Source organism: Thermobia domestica, chromosome 16 (genome assembly GCF_964235325.1).
Source record: "Thermobia domestica chromosome 16, izTheDome1.hap1.1, whole genome shotgun sequence".
NCBI classification, from domain to species: Eukaryota; Metazoa; Arthropoda; class Insecta; order Zygentoma; family Lepismatidae; genus Thermobia; species Thermobia domestica.
The window spans coordinates 184,246,048-184,263,976 of NC_137469.1; the positions used below are offsets into that span (position 1 = coordinate 184,246,048).

A 17,929-nucleotide genomic window follows, 5' to 3' on the forward strand; every position below is an offset into this window, starting at 1 on the left:
GATTCCTCAGCCAAGTACGCTCGTGGTGGACATCGTGCTCATCGATTTTCTCAGGGTAGGCTCGTTTTCTTCCATTTCCTCATTCCATTACTTCTTCCGTTATCATTCACTTGGTTTAATCATAGTCTCCCTTGGCCTAACGGGCATAATCGTGGGACATTACACTTAAAATATTTCATTTCATTTTCCTTCATTATATTCATAAAAATAACATCAGAAATTTTGCTGTTACCGGTAAGGAAGTATTCTCTTGGAATTATTTTTTTCTTCATCCGCAACGAAATATTCAAAATCATTATAAAACATACGATAAATGGTAATACAAGCATAGACAATTAAAAGTTACGAAAACTTACTTGAACCAAATAAGTTCTAGCCATTTACGCATACATGAAACATCCATTCTTGCCTCCTCCTGGTACAGTACCATGCAGTTGGATTTTGGTACGTATAGAACTTGATCCTTTTCATGACCCTGAAACAAAAATTTATTGAAAAGAAAGTTTAAAGACGTCAAGTGTGCAGTTAAATGGAACAAAATATCTAAGAATGTGACCAGAAAACATATTCAATGTAAAATGAAGAATCTACAATTCCGTTTAATGAAGAAATTCTTTGGTGATTTTAGCACCTTTATTAGGGAGAGCATCGGACACGGAAACAGAATCAAAGCAGTAAATTAAACAATTAACAGGAATAGTAAGACGAAAATATTACAAACACAATACGCAGCGCAAAGAAAATATTTACCTCTCTTTATCTTGTAACAATTGTTGAACTGAACGTAACAAGGCTTTTACATGTCTTTGCACTACTTCCTAAGCCGCCTTCTACAACTGCTTGAGGTAGAATGATCAAACTATGAATGGTAACAGTGGTCGTGGTGTAGGAGTTTCGAAGCGAAATGGTTATGATGTATCATGTTTAGAAGAAATGGTAGTCAATCTTTCATAACACAGCATTAGCAGATTATAAGACTTTTCCATTTGTTTCTGTTCAAACTAATCTGGGACGATTTCAGCTAATGCAGAAAGACTTTGCACCGTGAGAAATTATCGTTTATTTGTTGAGGTTACGCGTCCTATTCCAGCATTGTCGCTATATGAAACATGGTACAATCCGAACCACCGTAACATATTAAATTATCTAGCATTGGAAATCGAACCCATGACCCGTAGCTACCAGTACAATTTCTATCACTTACGGCTTTAGTAAAATGTTATGTGTAGAGATGGGATCTTTCTTGAGACACTGGATCGATTCCAAGAAACCTTTTGTCACTATTACCCGCTTTGCTGTATGGCCATCAATGTTGAAACCGGAAGTACTAGTAAATTTTTACCACTTCCGGGTTTACTACAGTAATACAGGTGGAAATAATATCTTTTCGTAGAACGCTCAATCGATTCCAAAACCGCTTCTCAATATCAGCTATCATTTTCTTCCATGAAGATCAATATTGAAATTGAAAGTACTAGTACGTTTCTACCACTTCCAATTTTAATAGAATGTTAAGCTGGAGATGGTATCATTTCTTAACAGGCTGGATCAATTAAAAAAAAGAAAAAAAAAGTTGTCGTTATCTATTACTTTTTTTTTTTTTTTCTCTAAGGCGTCAACATTGAGATCGGAAATACAAGTAAATTTTACTTTCTCGATATTAGTAGAATAACTATCCTCTTCTGAGACATTGAATCGATTCAAGAAAACTGATTTTCTGTTACTATAGTTTTCGTTCAATGGTTATTAAACTTGAAACTGGAAACGGATAATTTCTACTATTGCCAGTTTGATTCAAGGATTAACACAAAAGATGGAACTTAGGAACGCTGAATCGATTCCAAACAAACGATTCTCGACATCTCTTACTGTATTTCCTCTTTGTAATACAATATTGAAACCGGAAGTACTAATAAATTTCAATCATTTATGGCTTTAGAAGACTGTTACGGGTAGAAATGGTATATTTTCTTGAGATGCTGAATAGTTTCCAAAAAGCATGTTGCCGCTATCTGTTACCTTTATTGTTTTATAGCGATCAACGTTGAAAGCGGAGGTACTTGTACATTTCTGTCACTTCTAATTTTAGCAGAGTAATACGGGTGGCAATGGTATATTTCCTTGACACGCTGAATCGATTTCAAAAAGCTGTTTTTCGCTGTATATTACCGTTTCCGTTGTAAGTTGATCCCGAAAGTTCTAGAAACTTTAAACGGTGTGTTACGGGTTGGTATAGTACGTTTTCTTAAGACGATGAATCGATTTAAAAAAAGAAAAAATGTTGCTCAGGTTTCAGCGGGTCAGGCCTAACGTCACTTGACAGCTGACAATTGAAACTAATACAGGGTTCCTACTCATCTGGAGAAATCTATTTTCCTGACTTTCCCTGACCTTTCACAGGAAATTCCTTGAATTTCACGACAGGTGTCGGATGACATTGATATATAAATAACGAATAAATAAAGGTGAATATTTATATGAGAGAACTTTTATTCTATAGAGACAAATAATACTCAATTGCTCCTACGTACATTCCACTTATACTGTGATCATTAATGGTTGGCTAAGCTGAATTTGGTATTAATGTTAAATGTTACAATCAGTCAAAAAAATATATTTTATAAAATTTCCGATTTCTAGTCTTTACTCCTGAGTTTCCCTGACCTTTAGATTTGCAAAGAATGGTGGAATTCGTATACTCAGAAGTAAGGTATTGCGCCGTGAAGATGAATGAATTATCAGCAAAAGAAGATGAGTGAATCATCCGCAAAAGAAGATCAGTAAACTATCCGCAAATGAAGACGAGTGCACTATCCGCAAAAGATGATGAGTGAATCATCCGCAAAAGATGAATGAACTATCCGCAAACGAAGACGAGTGAACTATCCACAAAAAAGAGTGAGCTATCCGCAAAAGAAAATGAGTGAACTATCCGCAAAACTGCGCTACACTTTAAAATTTTATTTCTATAAAGGCACAAATGCTGAGACCCATAAACAACTTTGTGCTCTTCATGGACAAGATATGTTATCAAAAGGCAACAGTGAAAAGATGGTTCAGTCACTTTCATTTTAGAAATTTCGATGTCAAAAATGCTCCTCGGAGTATCTGACCAATCACAGAAAACGTGGATAAGATCCTGCCAAAAATCGGGCAAGACCAGCACGTAAGCAGTTATAACACTGCCAATGATCTCAACATCCACCACCAAACGACGTTAAATCATTTGGGAAAAAAAGCAGCAGTCATAATCTAACTCGAAAACACTTATTTGATTGTATTTCTATCTGTGAATCTCTACTGAAACATAACGAACTCGAACCATTTTTGAAGTGTTTGAGCACGAGTAATGAAAAGTAGATAACCTCGTGGTCGAAGCTAGGAGAAGCTCCAAATTGCGGGAAAGCTTACATTGGCGTCTAGGAACATAGGATTGGAAGGACATTGTGCATACGAGCTGCTGCCGCAGGGTAGAACAATAGACTCAGATCTGTACTTTTGACAAGTAGCGCAAGTGCATCTAGCAATTCAAAAGAAACAGCCGGAACTGATCAACAGGATGGATGTCGTATACCACGATGATAACTTCAGTCCGCGAACAGCTTTAACGACCCGTCAAAAATTGTGAGAACTTGACTGAGAGATATTAATGCATCCACGGCATAGCCTAGAACTGGCACCGTTCAACTATCATTTCTTTCGGTCTCTGCAAAAGTCTTCGGATGGTGTTAAGTTAGTTTCAAAAGGAAGCTGTAAGAACCATATCAAAGATTTTTGACCAGAAACAACGGAAATTCTATGGCAAACAGATTATGGAATTTGCTGGAAAAATAGCAGGGCTTCGAGCAGAATGATGCATAGTGGTTTTATAATCTTAGTTTGAAATCACAATAAATGTATTGTCATTTTTGATCTGCAAAGGGTCAATACATGAAATGAAATGAAATCTTTGAGTTTTACGTCCCACGGTTTTGCCAGTAAGGCTAACGGAGACGGGGGTCAATACATTTTACACAACCTGTCCATGTATGTGTGTGTCTCAGTGCATATAGTACTTTATTTCTCAATAATTACTGGCTGGATCTGAACGAAACTTGGTGGACAAGTAGCCCATTCTCCAAGGAATAGAGATCACTAAAAGATCAGGAACCAAATTTGAAAGTCGGAAGCTTCTAAGTTTGGTTCACTGACTGTGTTTTTGCTTCTTTATTATTATTATTATTATATAATCTTATCGCTTCTCGGCCTTTGGCCCCGGGCAGCTCACACTATCTTTGAATTTTTTCAATATTTCTATCTGGCTCCTTACATCTGTGAGCAGCTTTCCCTTCCTCTTAGATGGTGGGGCTAGTAACACTGCGAGCGTTAGTCAACCGGTTGCTGTTATTATAACAGTGATTGTGTGTTGCTGAGCTGAAGGGTTCGTGGTGGCTAATCAAGGACACTTTCCATCTTGTCCAGGCTCTGGTGGTTTAGGAAGGGTCGTGTGGACTTCATTATTGTAATGATCCTCTGGCAGTGTCGAGCAGCGATTCCTTTTTCTTTTTATTTTTGTTGTTTTTCCTTCTCTACTTGAACTAGAGTGGAGAGGATGTGGAAAGGAAGTGTTTTTGTGTTTTCTTTCCCTTAGTTTGTTGCTTGTATTTTAATTACTTTGGTTTTATTAAAGCATGCCGGCATCAGGTAATTGTCCTATTTATAATGCCCCAATTTATGGAAGGCAAAGAGCTGTTAAATGCAATGTTTGTTCTGGCAAATCTCATTTGGAATGTTTGCAGAATTTAGGCGAAGAAAAACTATATATGAATTTTAAATGTAAAAAATATGAAAATCAGGAAACTTTGAACTTAAATAGATATAGTCTCAATAATCAAGACAATAGTACTCAGACTATTGATAGCCAAAATTCAGTGGTACCTCAACTTGATAACCAAAATAAACCTCAAAAAGATGAAACGATATCCTTGGTAGCTATTCAAAAACAAATTGAATTGTCCTTTGTTAATATGAAGCATATTTTCCTTAATGAAATCAAAGCCTTGAAATCTGAAATAGCCAGTCTAAGAGAAGAGAATAAGGAACTTAGAGCTCTCTTTAGTGACAAGCAGTTTAACATAGCTGATGTAAAGAATTCAGGATTGGTATTAGAGAAAGATTTAAATGTGTCTTATGATAAGATTAATCATGTATCTCAGTCAAAGGTTGATAATGGTTCACATGAACTAGATTTAGATAATAATAAAGATATTGAAGAAGTAAGTGAGGGATTATGGACAGAAGTTGTATCAAGTAATAAAAATAAAATTTAATGATAAAAAAACTATAGTTGTCAATCAAAATTTGGGAAGAGATGTAAAAAAGATTGTGCGTAAATTGAATATTGGGTGTAACAACAATAAAACTGACTTGGTGTCTAGTATGAAGAAAAAAGCTCTATTTGTCTCTAGATTTAGTCCAACTGCCTCCGTTGCTGATGTTGAAGACATAGTAGAAGAACATTTGAATAACTTTAAGTCTACTAAATATGATTCGTATGCATGTTTTCATATAGAAGTCAACAGTTGTGATTATAATATTAATGTTCCAGAAATTTGGCCTAGAGGTAACCTTATTGGCCCCTTTTACGGTAAATTAAACGTATTTAACGATTGTAATGGTCAAAACACTTCTGGTTCAAATGGAGAAACAATCCAAGAATAAATATAAACTTAGGTACCAGAATGTACGTGGTCTTAGGACCAGACATGAATATATTTTTTTTTTTTCTGTAGCAGATTGTACTTATGATATAATTGTTATTACTGAGACGTGGTTAAGTGATTTATATAACAATGAGGATTATTTTCCGGATGTTTATAATTATTTTAGAGCCGACATAATATATGAACCTAATGTCTGTGAAAGAGGAGGAGAAGTGTTATGTGCTGTTAATAGAAATATCAAAGTTATTCGAAGAACTGAGTTTGAGATCATTGAAGAATATATTTTACTTGAAATTGTTAATAGAACTGGCAAGAACTTATTATTACTATGTGTTTATTTTCATCCCAATTTGTCTCCTACTCTTTATGAGAATTTGTTTAATAACATTTTGATTAAGATTAATCCACTGAATTATGATATTCTCATAATTGGTGATTATAATATCCCAAAGCTTGACTGGGCTAATAGGGATTTCCTTCCTGGCATACACTATTATGCCAAATGCAAGGCCAGAATATTATTTTCATTCCTGGATGATTATAATTTAAATGTTGCCTCTAATGAATCAAATTTTAATGTTGTTGCAACTAAAGATGTTCTGCCTATTGTTATTCCTGATTCATATCATTATCCTATCCAGGTTACTATATGTAATAAGATATGTTGTTTGGATATTAGTTATTCGCCAAGATATTCTTTTCATAAAGGTGATTATTTAGCCTTATACCAGGAATTAGCGGAGGCAGACTGTACTAATATCTTGTTAGCTGAGAATATTAACCTTGCTGTTGATGCTGTGGAGAATGTAATTAAAACCAGTATGAATAATAATATTCCTAAGTTTATACTACCCAAAAGTAGGAGTTTTCCTTTATGGTATTCTAAAGATCTTATCTTTTTTAATTAAGGCGAAACAAAAAGCGTACAAAAAATATTAAAAAAAATAAATCTGATGATGATTATATTATTTTTGCAAATTATAGAAGGCAAGTTAAATTCAAACTTCGTATGGATAGGAACATGTATATTTCGGACATTGAATATTCTTTAACGAAAAACCTTCAAAAATTCTGGGGTTTTGTGAGTAAGTATGATAATCGCTCTAACTTTTCCTCAGGTATTATGATTGATAATAAATATGTAGATGACTCTAATAAACTTGTCAATGCATGGGCTAAACTATTTGAATCTATATATCAAAGACGTTCGTCTTATGATGAAACTGAATTATTATGTAATTCTGGAAATAGTAAATTTTTTCCTAGTTTTACAGTTGATCAGGTTATTAATGTTATTAAAGGACTGAAAGTCAAATCCTCTTGTGGAATTGATGTATACCAACTTTTATAATTAAAGGAATTGTGTATATTATAGCCCCTATTCTTGCGCCATTATTTAATTGGAGTATACAAACCTCTACTTATCCTGAGAGCTGGAAAATTGTTCTTGTTTCTCCTATCCCTAAGGTTATTGGGAAAGATTATACGGATTATAGACCAATTTCTATTATGGGAATATTACCTAAATTTTTTGATAAGCTTGTGTACAATTATCTCTATAATCATGTTTCTCAGAAATTATGCATCAACAGCATAGCTTTATGAAAAATAGATCTACTTTGTCCAATCTAACATACTTTATGTATGATAGTATTCCTCCTGTAAAAACTCAAGGACAAGTAGATGTAATATATTTTGATTTTTCTAAGGTCTTCGACAAACTTCCTCATGATATATTAATCAAGAAACTTAATTCATATGACCTATCATCAATCTTTATTAGATGATTTATCTCGTACTTAACTTATATAAGATTTGTTGTAAAATATAAAGGCCATATTTCTGATATACACATTTTTTTCTGGTGTTCCGTAGGAATCTAATTTAGGTCCACTTTTGTTTCTTTTGTTTGTCAATGACCTTAAAGAAAATATCAATTGTCAATTTCTCATGTATGCCCTTGAAAATTTATAGCACTTGAAGATTTATGCTAGTGCTATAAATGATGCTAGTGATTGTACTAAATTACAAGATAATATTGTCAAGACCGTAGATAATTATTAATTATTGGTTTAATTTGTTTAGTTTAATTGTAGTATGGTCTTGAGTTTCAGGAGACCTGATTTACTCTTGTTTATCTCTAAAGAGATATGTGCAAAGAATACAGTATGTGTATACTTCAAATTGTATGAATTCTAGTCTATCAACAAGAGCTTGTAATGTTATGTAATAAATTTGTTAACATCCACACTTTTCTTCGGACAATGAGGACATCAAGAAAGTGACATTGTTTCGTGTCATCATGATTGAATTGAGGTTATGAGAATTTGGTTGAATAAGATCTTTTTAGATCTGGGACGCACGTGAATGAAAATCGGCCCGAGTGCTGAAACCGTATTACTGGATCGTCAGCAGTTTGAGTTGTATAAAAACCTTGTTATTTTATTCAATGGTATCATTATCAGAGGATCACTGTCAGAGGATCAATATTAGAGAAGTAGCATTTAAAGTTCTACAATTCGTCAAAGTTAAAACATTATTAACTTTAAATACTAAGAGAACAGTCTAAGAAGTTCAACGTTGAAATACAACCGACTGCTGTTACTGGTATACGATCATTCAGTGCTTGGTTCGACTAATCATCAACAACAGGTATGTGTCACAACCAAATTCTGTGCTAATCCAATTCGTTATACATGGTTCACACATTAAGCTACACTTTCTTAAGTCTTCATTACACAAACAACACTTCACACATAAATGATTACTAGTTCTGTTAAAATACACATGTTTAAGTAGACATTGTTGTTATCATTTTAATAGGGCTCTGGTTGGCCCTCAATCAATGCAACCAGTGGTGGAGTATCCCCAAAATTACCTCTCATATAAATGCAAGTAAATATAGAATTGCTTCATGCAAATTAGATCAATCTGGGGAGCTAAGAGTGCTCTACATATTCAAGTTTTACTAAATTTTTATCAAGAGCAACCCAGGTTGGCAATATTAATATCATTATTAATTAGTCAAAGACTAACGCTTTACTTTTGAATTTCAACAAAACATGCTTGGTATCTTTTACCTAAAAAACAAATCCTGTTTATTATAACTATGTGCTCGAAAATGTCTTGGTTAAAAAGCTTGTTTCTATAGAAGATCTAGGTATTACACTTGATACCAAATTGTTATTCAATAAACATTTGGAAAATATAGTTTCCAGAGCAAGAAGGAATCTGGGAATCACAAAATGGATCTCTAGAGACTTCTCCTCTTTAAAAACTTGTTTAATTTTATTATGCAAATGTTAGAAGTCAACTTGAATACTGCACCAGTATTTGGAACAAAGGAACCCAGTATTTTCAAAGGGATATAGAAGTAGTACAAGACTTGTTTCTTTCATGGCTAAAATGGAAATTTAAATTTCTATCAGGAAAAACTCATGATGAAATTAGGTATCATCTTGGCCTATTAAAATTACCTCAAAGAAGAACTTTATTTGACATTAAACTGCTTCATAATATTTTATTTGGTAAGTTACCACTGATTGAGGCCGTTAGCCTTGGTGTTCCTAACATGGCTAGAAGAAACTTTAAAATTTTCAAGTATAATCCGAAGTTTAGTGATGCGGCTATATATAAATGTCTGTTAAATGCAAACAACTATTTGCATGTCATTGATTTTTTATACCTGATTTTCCTTCTACCCAAAGAAAGTTTACGACTTATCACTTATCATAATGACAATTTTATCACTGTCTGTGCATGCTTTAGCTTTGTTTTTTTATTATAATTATTTATTGTAATTTTTAGATGTGTTTTATGTGATATGTTTGTCTGCTGCTATTATATGTAATCTTTATTTTTTCATTTAATATTGTTGTATGTATGATTGCTTTTTTGTTTATGTACTTTATTTGGAATTGTAAATGGACTATTAGTCTGTAATTTCCAATTATGCAATAAAATTATTATTATTATTATTATTATTATTATTATTATTATTATTATTATATCAAAGTTTAAAACACACCTGATCCTGAATTCGTAAAACGAAATTACTGTAGCATTAGAGAAAATTACCTTGAAGATGATTACAGGTGGCAACAGTCCTCCATTCGCTAAACAAGCCAGAACGATAGTGGCATGACAGTTCTCAAAACAAAATTACATACTGTAGCATTAGAGAAAATTACCTTGAAGATGATTACAGGTGGCAACAGTCCTCCATTCGCTAAACAAGCCAGAACGATAGTGGCATGGCAGTTCTCAAAACAAAATTACATACTGTAGCATTAGAGAAAATTACCTTGAAGATGATTACAGGTGGCAACAGTCCTCCATTCGCTAAACAAGCCAGAACGATAGTGGCATGACAGTTCTCAAAACAAAATTACATACTGTAGCATTAGAGAAAATTACCTTGAAGATGATTACAGGTGGCAACAGTCCTCCATTCGCTAAACAAGCCAGAACGATAGTGGCATGACAGTTCTCAAAACAAAATTACATACTGTAGCATTAGAGAAAATTACCTTGAAGATGATTACAGGTGGCAACAGTCCTCCATTCGCTAAACAAGCCAGAACGATAGTGGCATGACAGTTCTCAAAACAAAATTACATACTGTAGCATTAGAGAAAATTACCTTGAAGATGATTACAGGTGGCAACAGTCCTCCATTCGCTAAACAAGCCAGAACGATAGTGGCATGACAGTTCTCAAAACAAAATTACATACTGTAGCATTAGAGAAAATTACCTTGAAGATGATTACAGGTGGCAACAGTCCTCCATTCGCTAAACAAGCCAGAACGATAGTGGCATGACAGTTCTCAAAACAAAATTACATACTGTAGCATTAGAGAAAATTACCTTGAAGATGATTACAGGTGGCAACAGTCCTCCATTCGCTAAACAAGCCAGAACGATAGTGGCATGGCAGTTCTCAAAACAAAATTACATACTGTAGCATTAGAGAAAATTACCTTGAAGATGATTACAGGTGGCAACAGTCCTCCATTCGCTAAACAAGCCAGAACGATAGTGGCATGACAGTTCTCAAAACAAAATTACATACTGTAGCATTAGAGAAAATTACCTTGAAGATGATTACAGGTGGCAACAGTCCTCCATTCGCTAAACAAGCCAGAACGATAGTGGCATGACAGTTCTCAAAACAAAATTACATACTGTAGCATTAGAGAAAATTACCTTGAAGATGATTACAGGTGGCAACAGTCCTCCATTCGCTAAACAAGCCAGAACGATAGTGGCATGACAGTTCTCAAAACAAAATTACATACTGTAGCATTAGAGAAAATTACCTTGAAGATGATTACAGGTGGCAACAGTCCTCCATTCGCTAAACAAGCCAGAACGATAGTGGCATGACAGTTCTCAAAACAAAATTACATACTGTAGCATTAGAGAAAATTACCTTGAAGATGATTACAGGTGGCAACAGTCCTCCATTCGCTAAACAAGCCAGAACGATAGTGGCATGACAGTTCTCAAAACAAAATTACATACTGTAGCATTAGAGAAAATTACCTTGAAGATGATTACAGGTGGCAACAGTCCTCCATTCGCTAAACAAGCCAGAACGATAGTGGCATGACAGTTCTCAAAACAAAATTACATACTGTAGCATTAGAGAAAATTACCTTGAAGATGATTACAGGTGGCAACAGTCCTCCATTCGCTAAACAAGCCAGAACGATAGTGGCATGACAGTTCTCAAAACAAAATTACATACTGTAGCATTAGAGAAAATTACCTTGAAGATGATTACAGGTGGCAACAGTCCTCCATTCGCTAAACAAGCCAGAACGATAGTGGCATGACAGTTCTCAAAACAAAATTACATACTGTAGCATTAGAGAAAATTACCTTGAAGATGATTACAGGTGGCAACAGTCCTCCATTCGCTAAACAAGCCAGAACGATAGTGGCATGACAGTTCTCAAAACAAAATTACATACTGTAGCATTAGAGAAAATTACCTTGAAGATGATTACAGGTGGCAACAGTCCTCCATTCGCTAAACAAGCCAGAACGATAGTGGCATGACAGTTCTCAAAACAAAATTACATACTGTAGCATTAGAGAAAATTACCTTGAAGATGATTACAGGTGGCAACAGTCCTCCATTCGCTAAACAAGCCAGAACGATAGTGGCATGACAGTTCTCAAAACAAAATTACATACTGTAGCATTAGAGAAAATTACCTTGAAGATGATTACAGGTGGCAACAGTCCTCCATTCGCTAAACAAGCCAGAACGATAGTGGCATGACAGTTCTCAAAACAAAATTACATACTGTAGCATTAGAGAAAATTACCTTGAAGATGATTACAGGTGGCAACAGTCCTCCATTCGCTAAACAAGCCAGAACGATAGTGGCATGACAGTTCTCAAAACAAAATTACATACTGTAGCATTAGAGAAAATTACCTTGAAGATGATTACAGGTGGCAACAGTCCTCCATTCGCTAAACAAGCCAGAACGATAGTGGCATGACAGTTCTCAAAACAAAATTACATACTGTAGCATTAGAGAAAATTACCTTGAAGATGATTACAGGTGGCAACAGTCCTCCATTCGCTAAACAAGCCAGAACGATAGTGGCATGACAGTTCTCAAAACAAAATTACATACTGTAGCATTAGAGAAAATTACCTTGAAGATGATTACAGGTGGCAACAGTCCTCCATTCGCTAAACAAGCCAGAACGATAGTGGCATGACAGTTCTCAAAACAAAATTACATACTGTAGCATTAGAGAAAATTACCTTGAAGATGATTACAGGTGGCAACAGTCCTCCATTCGCTAAACAAGCCAGAACGATAGTGGCATGACAGTTCTCAAAACAAAATTACATACTGTAGCATTAGAGAAAATTACCTTGAAGATGATTACAGGTGGCAACAGTCCTCCATTCGCTAAACAAGCCAGAACGATAGTGGCATGGCAGTTCTCAAAACAAAATTACATACTGTAGCATTAGAGAAAATTACCTTGAAGATGATTACAGGTGGCAACAGTCCTCCATTCGCTAAACAAGCCAGAACGATAGTGGCATGACAGTTCTCAAAACAAAATTACATACTGTAGCATTAGAGAAAATTACCTTGAAGATGATTACAGGTGGCAACAGTCCTCCATTCGCTAAACAAGCCAGAACGATAGTGGCATGGCAGTTCTCAAAACAAAATTACATACTGTAGCATTAGAGAAAATTACCTTGAAGATGATTACAGGTGGCAACAGTCCTCCATTCGCTAAACAAGCCAGAACGATAGTGGCATGACAGTTCTCAAAACAAAATTACATACTGTAGCATTAGAGAAAATTACCTTGAAGATGATTACAGGTGGCAACAGTCCTCCATTCGCTAAACAAGCCAGAACGATAGTGGCATGGCAGTTCTCAAAACAAAATTACATACTGTAGCATTAGAGAAAATTACCTTGAAGATGATTACAGGTGGCAACAGTCCTCCATTCGCTAAACAAGCCAGAACGATAGTGGCATGGCAGTTCTCAAAACAAAATTACATACTGTAGCATTAGAGAAAATTACCTTGAAGATGATTACAGGTGGTAAAAGTCCTCCATTCGCTAAACAAGCCAGAACGATAGTGGCATGGCAGTTCTCCATTCCTGATCTTCGAAGCAGCAGATGACGTTTCGAGTCGGAATTTGAACCTACAAATAAGTATAACTGCTAAGAAAATACAAAATAATAACAATTCAGTTACCAAGGAGTGAAACATTTGTGAATATCACTAAAGGAAGATATACATACCAAGAAGTTAAACAACTAGCGATGCGAAATAAACATTGCAAAGACATCAGCTTTCACACTTACTATAGACTCAGGAGACCAAGATTTTATTATTATTAATGAAAGTGATAGCATAAGAAAAGTGGGCTAACATTAAACATAATTAATAGAAACGTTTATTACAATTTGTTACATCGTCTTAAAGTGTTAATAACGCTTTCGGTACAAATAACTTTTCTATAAACACACACTCTCACGAACATACAAATATGATGGTTGTCAGATACAAGGTGGCCACAAAGTCCCATTACTCCTTGATAAATGCTAATGTAAGATTTACCGTTACCCCTTTATAACTGCTAATGTAAAGTTTTCCATTGTTCCAATTACAGTATTAAAGAACGTATTATCGCAGCACTTTTTCAGACGTTCTACACAATACCAAAATGCGGCAAAGTGATCTCTATGGATGAGTGTGCAATTTACAGGAGAATGCACATTTCTGTACGCACGCAATGTGGTCTTTTGGTCTATGGACAGTCCACACTTTTATGAAGAGTTGGAACTGAATCCCCCGCATGTGATGATATGGGCAAGCATGGGCACCAGACGCGTGTTTGGGCCGTTCTTTTTCGATGGTGTTGTGAATCACCAACGATATCTGGACATGTTGCAGAACTGGCTTGTTCCTCTCTTGAAGGAGCACGAAATCAGAGAGACATGATTTCAGAATAATAGGGCACCTGCCCATTACGTCCTCGCCTACGCGAATATCTTACCGAAGGCTTTCCTGGGCATTGGATTGGTCGTGATAGTTCGGATCTGCTCGCACCACGTGCCTGGCCACCACGAAGCCCAGATCTCACCACCTGTGATAATGCGCTATGGGGGTTCATAAAGGGCTTCGTAGCATAAAACTGTTACAATACAAATGACGAACTGACAGAAGCTGGGAAAGAAGCTTTCACTCGAGTTACACCTTCAATGCCCCGCAAAATATCGCATAGAACCTGGTGGCGTATTATCCTTTGTTATGAGAATGACGGTCGACAGACTAATCCTTTGGATACTTAATGTTTTCTATCTCAATAGAACTTCTCAAAAGCGTTATTGTTCATGTCATTCAGTTCTTTCCGTGTAGTTATTTACGTACGTTTAGTAGTTTATGTTACTTATTTTTAGAGGTAACGGGACTTTGTGGCCACCCTGTACAAGTCATTTACTTAAACATTAAAGGAAATGTTTAACAGCATTGTCACATATTTTCGTAATTAATTATAGTTTCATGAGGAATATGAATATGAGAAGTAAGCCAAAATGCCATCTGATCATATGCCATTTCGTTAGACTTAGTACACTGGAAACATGCACGTATAAGTTGTATCTAATATGCTGTTTATTTCGTGGCACTTCGGTCATATGAGAATTTACCGAAATTAAGTTCATAACAGGGTTGGCAAAACCATGGTTTTTATTGAAAAAACCAAAAAACCAGGTTTTTTTGTTTAAATAGTTTACTCTGTGTATTTATATTAGATATGGACAGAAATTAGTTTGTTTCACCTTGGTGTTATTATGCAACAACAAGGTTATGCTGGAAAGGGTCACACAAGCTTAAAGCGGAATCCAAACCGCTTCTCGGCTTACATCCAAGAGAAATTGTCCATTTCGACATGAAACCGGCCATTTCGACAATTGGTCACAAATGCGATTGCCAACTCACTCAACGAAGGACTCCTGATAAAAATACGTTGTACTGATTTTTACATAGGCCTAGTTGTTAATATAATTGTCAAAAAATATCTTTAAGTTTTGCGTCCCACGATTATGCCGGTTAGGATAAAGGAGACGGTGATTATGAATAATGAATGAAATGGTGGAATGAAGAAAGTGGGAGGAAACGGGAGAACCCCGAGGAAACCCACGTACACGATGTTTGTCCACCACAAAGTTCACTTGGCGGGGGCTAGGATCGAACCCGGGACCCCAAGCACCAGAGGTGAACGCTCTACCCCTGAGCCACCGCGGCTCCATATAATTGTCAAGAGTCATTTCAGAAGGACAAAAAGATAAACAGTTACACAAGTAAAAACATTATATAGAATTACATATAAATCGGGAAACTCCCGCCTTAGCCATTGGGAAAATCCTGTTATTACTTTAAATGTATTTGTATGTAAAATTTTAAGGTCAACGTATCATCATTACGCTAAAACTGAGGTATTAAATTACAAATTTGGTATGTAGATATCATTTAATAATTTTAAAACAAAGTCGAATCCAAGCTGATGTTAGAAGCTACGTAGGCAGTTGATAAATCTTGTCAATTTCTATCAATATATTTAAGCAACCTTGGCTTCTTTATAAAACAACAGGCATTCAGGCAAGTAGAAATATATAATTTGGTTTCGTTTCGTATGTTTAGGCTTAACATCCTTATGAAATACCAAGGTTATCACGGAGAAGACTTTCGCTTAGAGGGACACCTCGAATCGTTACTTGGTTTACATTTGAAAGATGGGTTGTGGTTCGACCGAGAATTGAATACGGGACCCCTTGATTAAAAGGTGAAAAGTAGATAAACATAATGCTGATGTCTGACATGTAGAGACGTCACCATGAAGTTCATACGGTTTAAAGCATTTTTTGTTCTTTTTTTTGGTTTAAACCAGTTTTTTTATTATTTTTATTTATTTTTTTTTTAACCAGCTGGTTTAAACCAGCCAACCCTGGTTCATAAGATCTCCGGTATTTTCAAAATGATTTGAATTATGTTTTATTCGGAGCTTTCAAACATGAATTTCATTGTCGACAAAATATTTATATTAACCTACACGAAGGTAGTAAAGAAAATGAAATGTTTATACTCAATATGTTAATATCTACAGTATATCATTCTACGATTATGGCAATTCGTGCTGAAGGAGGTGGATAATAATTAATGAAAGTTAATTAATATTAATAAGAATGGTGAAAACAAAAAACATATAAACACAATTTCCACCATAAACTCGCCTAGTCTGGGATCGAACCAGAGACTCCACGCACAAGTAATAAACTCTCCTTCACTGAACCACTGTGGACCCAGCTCGTAAAATCAGACTAACAAACAGACCCACCTTAGATTGTAACTATTCTCTTGGGTCGGATTGAAAGAAGAAAATGATTTTGTCTTCAATACAATTTCCAAGGAAGTAAATTGTCCCAGAAGTCCTGCACCATCAGCACACTGACCTACATGAGGTAAAACTTTGGGGGGATTGGTGGCGCCACCAAGGCAAACTGTTATCAGGCACAGAGGACAGGTTCGTGGGATCAAGTGAAGGCAAGAACTGCGTGTGTAGCAAGTGTTCCGTAAAGTCAAAAGGGGCAACATGAGCGAGGAGCAAATTACAATTCGAGCTGTGCTACGACTTTTACGGAAAAAAGGACTAACTGAAAAAGTTGCAGCGGAGGAAATTTGTCAACAACAAAGTAATACTGGATCGATCATTAAATAAGCCACCAAACGGTTATTATATGTAGTTTTTAGTACCAAGTGTGTTGTGCATTCTGTGAAGAATTCACGAATTTATGTTCCAAATTTTGTGGGTAACAGTGATTGCAGTGAACTGTGTTTTCTTTGTTCGTCATGGATAGTAAAGTGGAGCAAAGAGTAGCTATCAAGTTTTGTGTAACACTTGGTAAAACAGCCACGGAGACCGTGGACATGATTCAAACAGCTTACAACAATATGCTCTTTCTCGAGCGAACATTTTTGTCTGGCATCGTCATTTTCGTGAGGGCCGGTACGTGATCACGGACGATCTTAGACCTGGCCGTCAGGTAGCCGTTCAAACTAACAAAAATGTTGAAAAAGTGCTGGAAAAGCTGGCTCAAAATTGTTGTCAGTCCCTCGGGATGATTGCGGAGGACTTGCACATTGGCAAGAATACTGTTCGGAAGATCGCGCAACAAGATCTACTGAAGAGGAAGATTTGTTCTAGATTTCTACCCCACAGTCTGACAGCAGAGCAAAAATAAGATCGAGTATCGCCGTGTTAGAAGTGGGTCCATGTGGCCAATAATGATCCAGAATAGTTTAAGAAAATCATAACTGGTGATAAATCACCCTTCCACGTTGAAAGGCAAACATTTTGACTCAATTTCGAACATCCCAAGAGCTGTGGTGAAAGAACTCAACACTGTCGGACAAGAGGGCTTACTGGACTTAGCTCCATATTGCCAGTATCTCGAAAACAAGAGCTAATAAATTAATTTAGGCATCGTGCACAGTCACGCGAGTAGGAAGAAGAAGAAAAAGAGTTGTGGTAGTAATAATAATAATAATAATAATAATAATAATAATAATAATAATAATAATAATAATAATAATAATAATAATAATACTTATTATTATTATTATTATTATTATTATTATTATTATTATTATTATTATTATTA

At 35.5% G+C, this 17,929-nt stretch overlaps 1 protein-coding gene across 1 annotated transcript in view; it reads right to left on the reverse strand.

Moving 5' to 3' along the window:
* LOC145673551 (uncharacterized) overlaps positions 1–17,929 on the reverse strand; it is a 104,176-nt gene that overhangs the window by 19,636 nt on the left and 66,611 nt on the right. Inside the window, exons 8-9 of the mRNA XM_081743370.1 lie at positions 13,283–13,407; positions 357–475 (exon numbers count right to left, since the gene is read on the reverse strand). Of these exons, the coding sequence (XP_081599496.1) occupies positions 357–475; positions 13,283–13,407 (244 nt within the window). The remainder of the gene's footprint in view (positions 1–356; positions 476–13,282; positions 13,408–17,929) is intronic.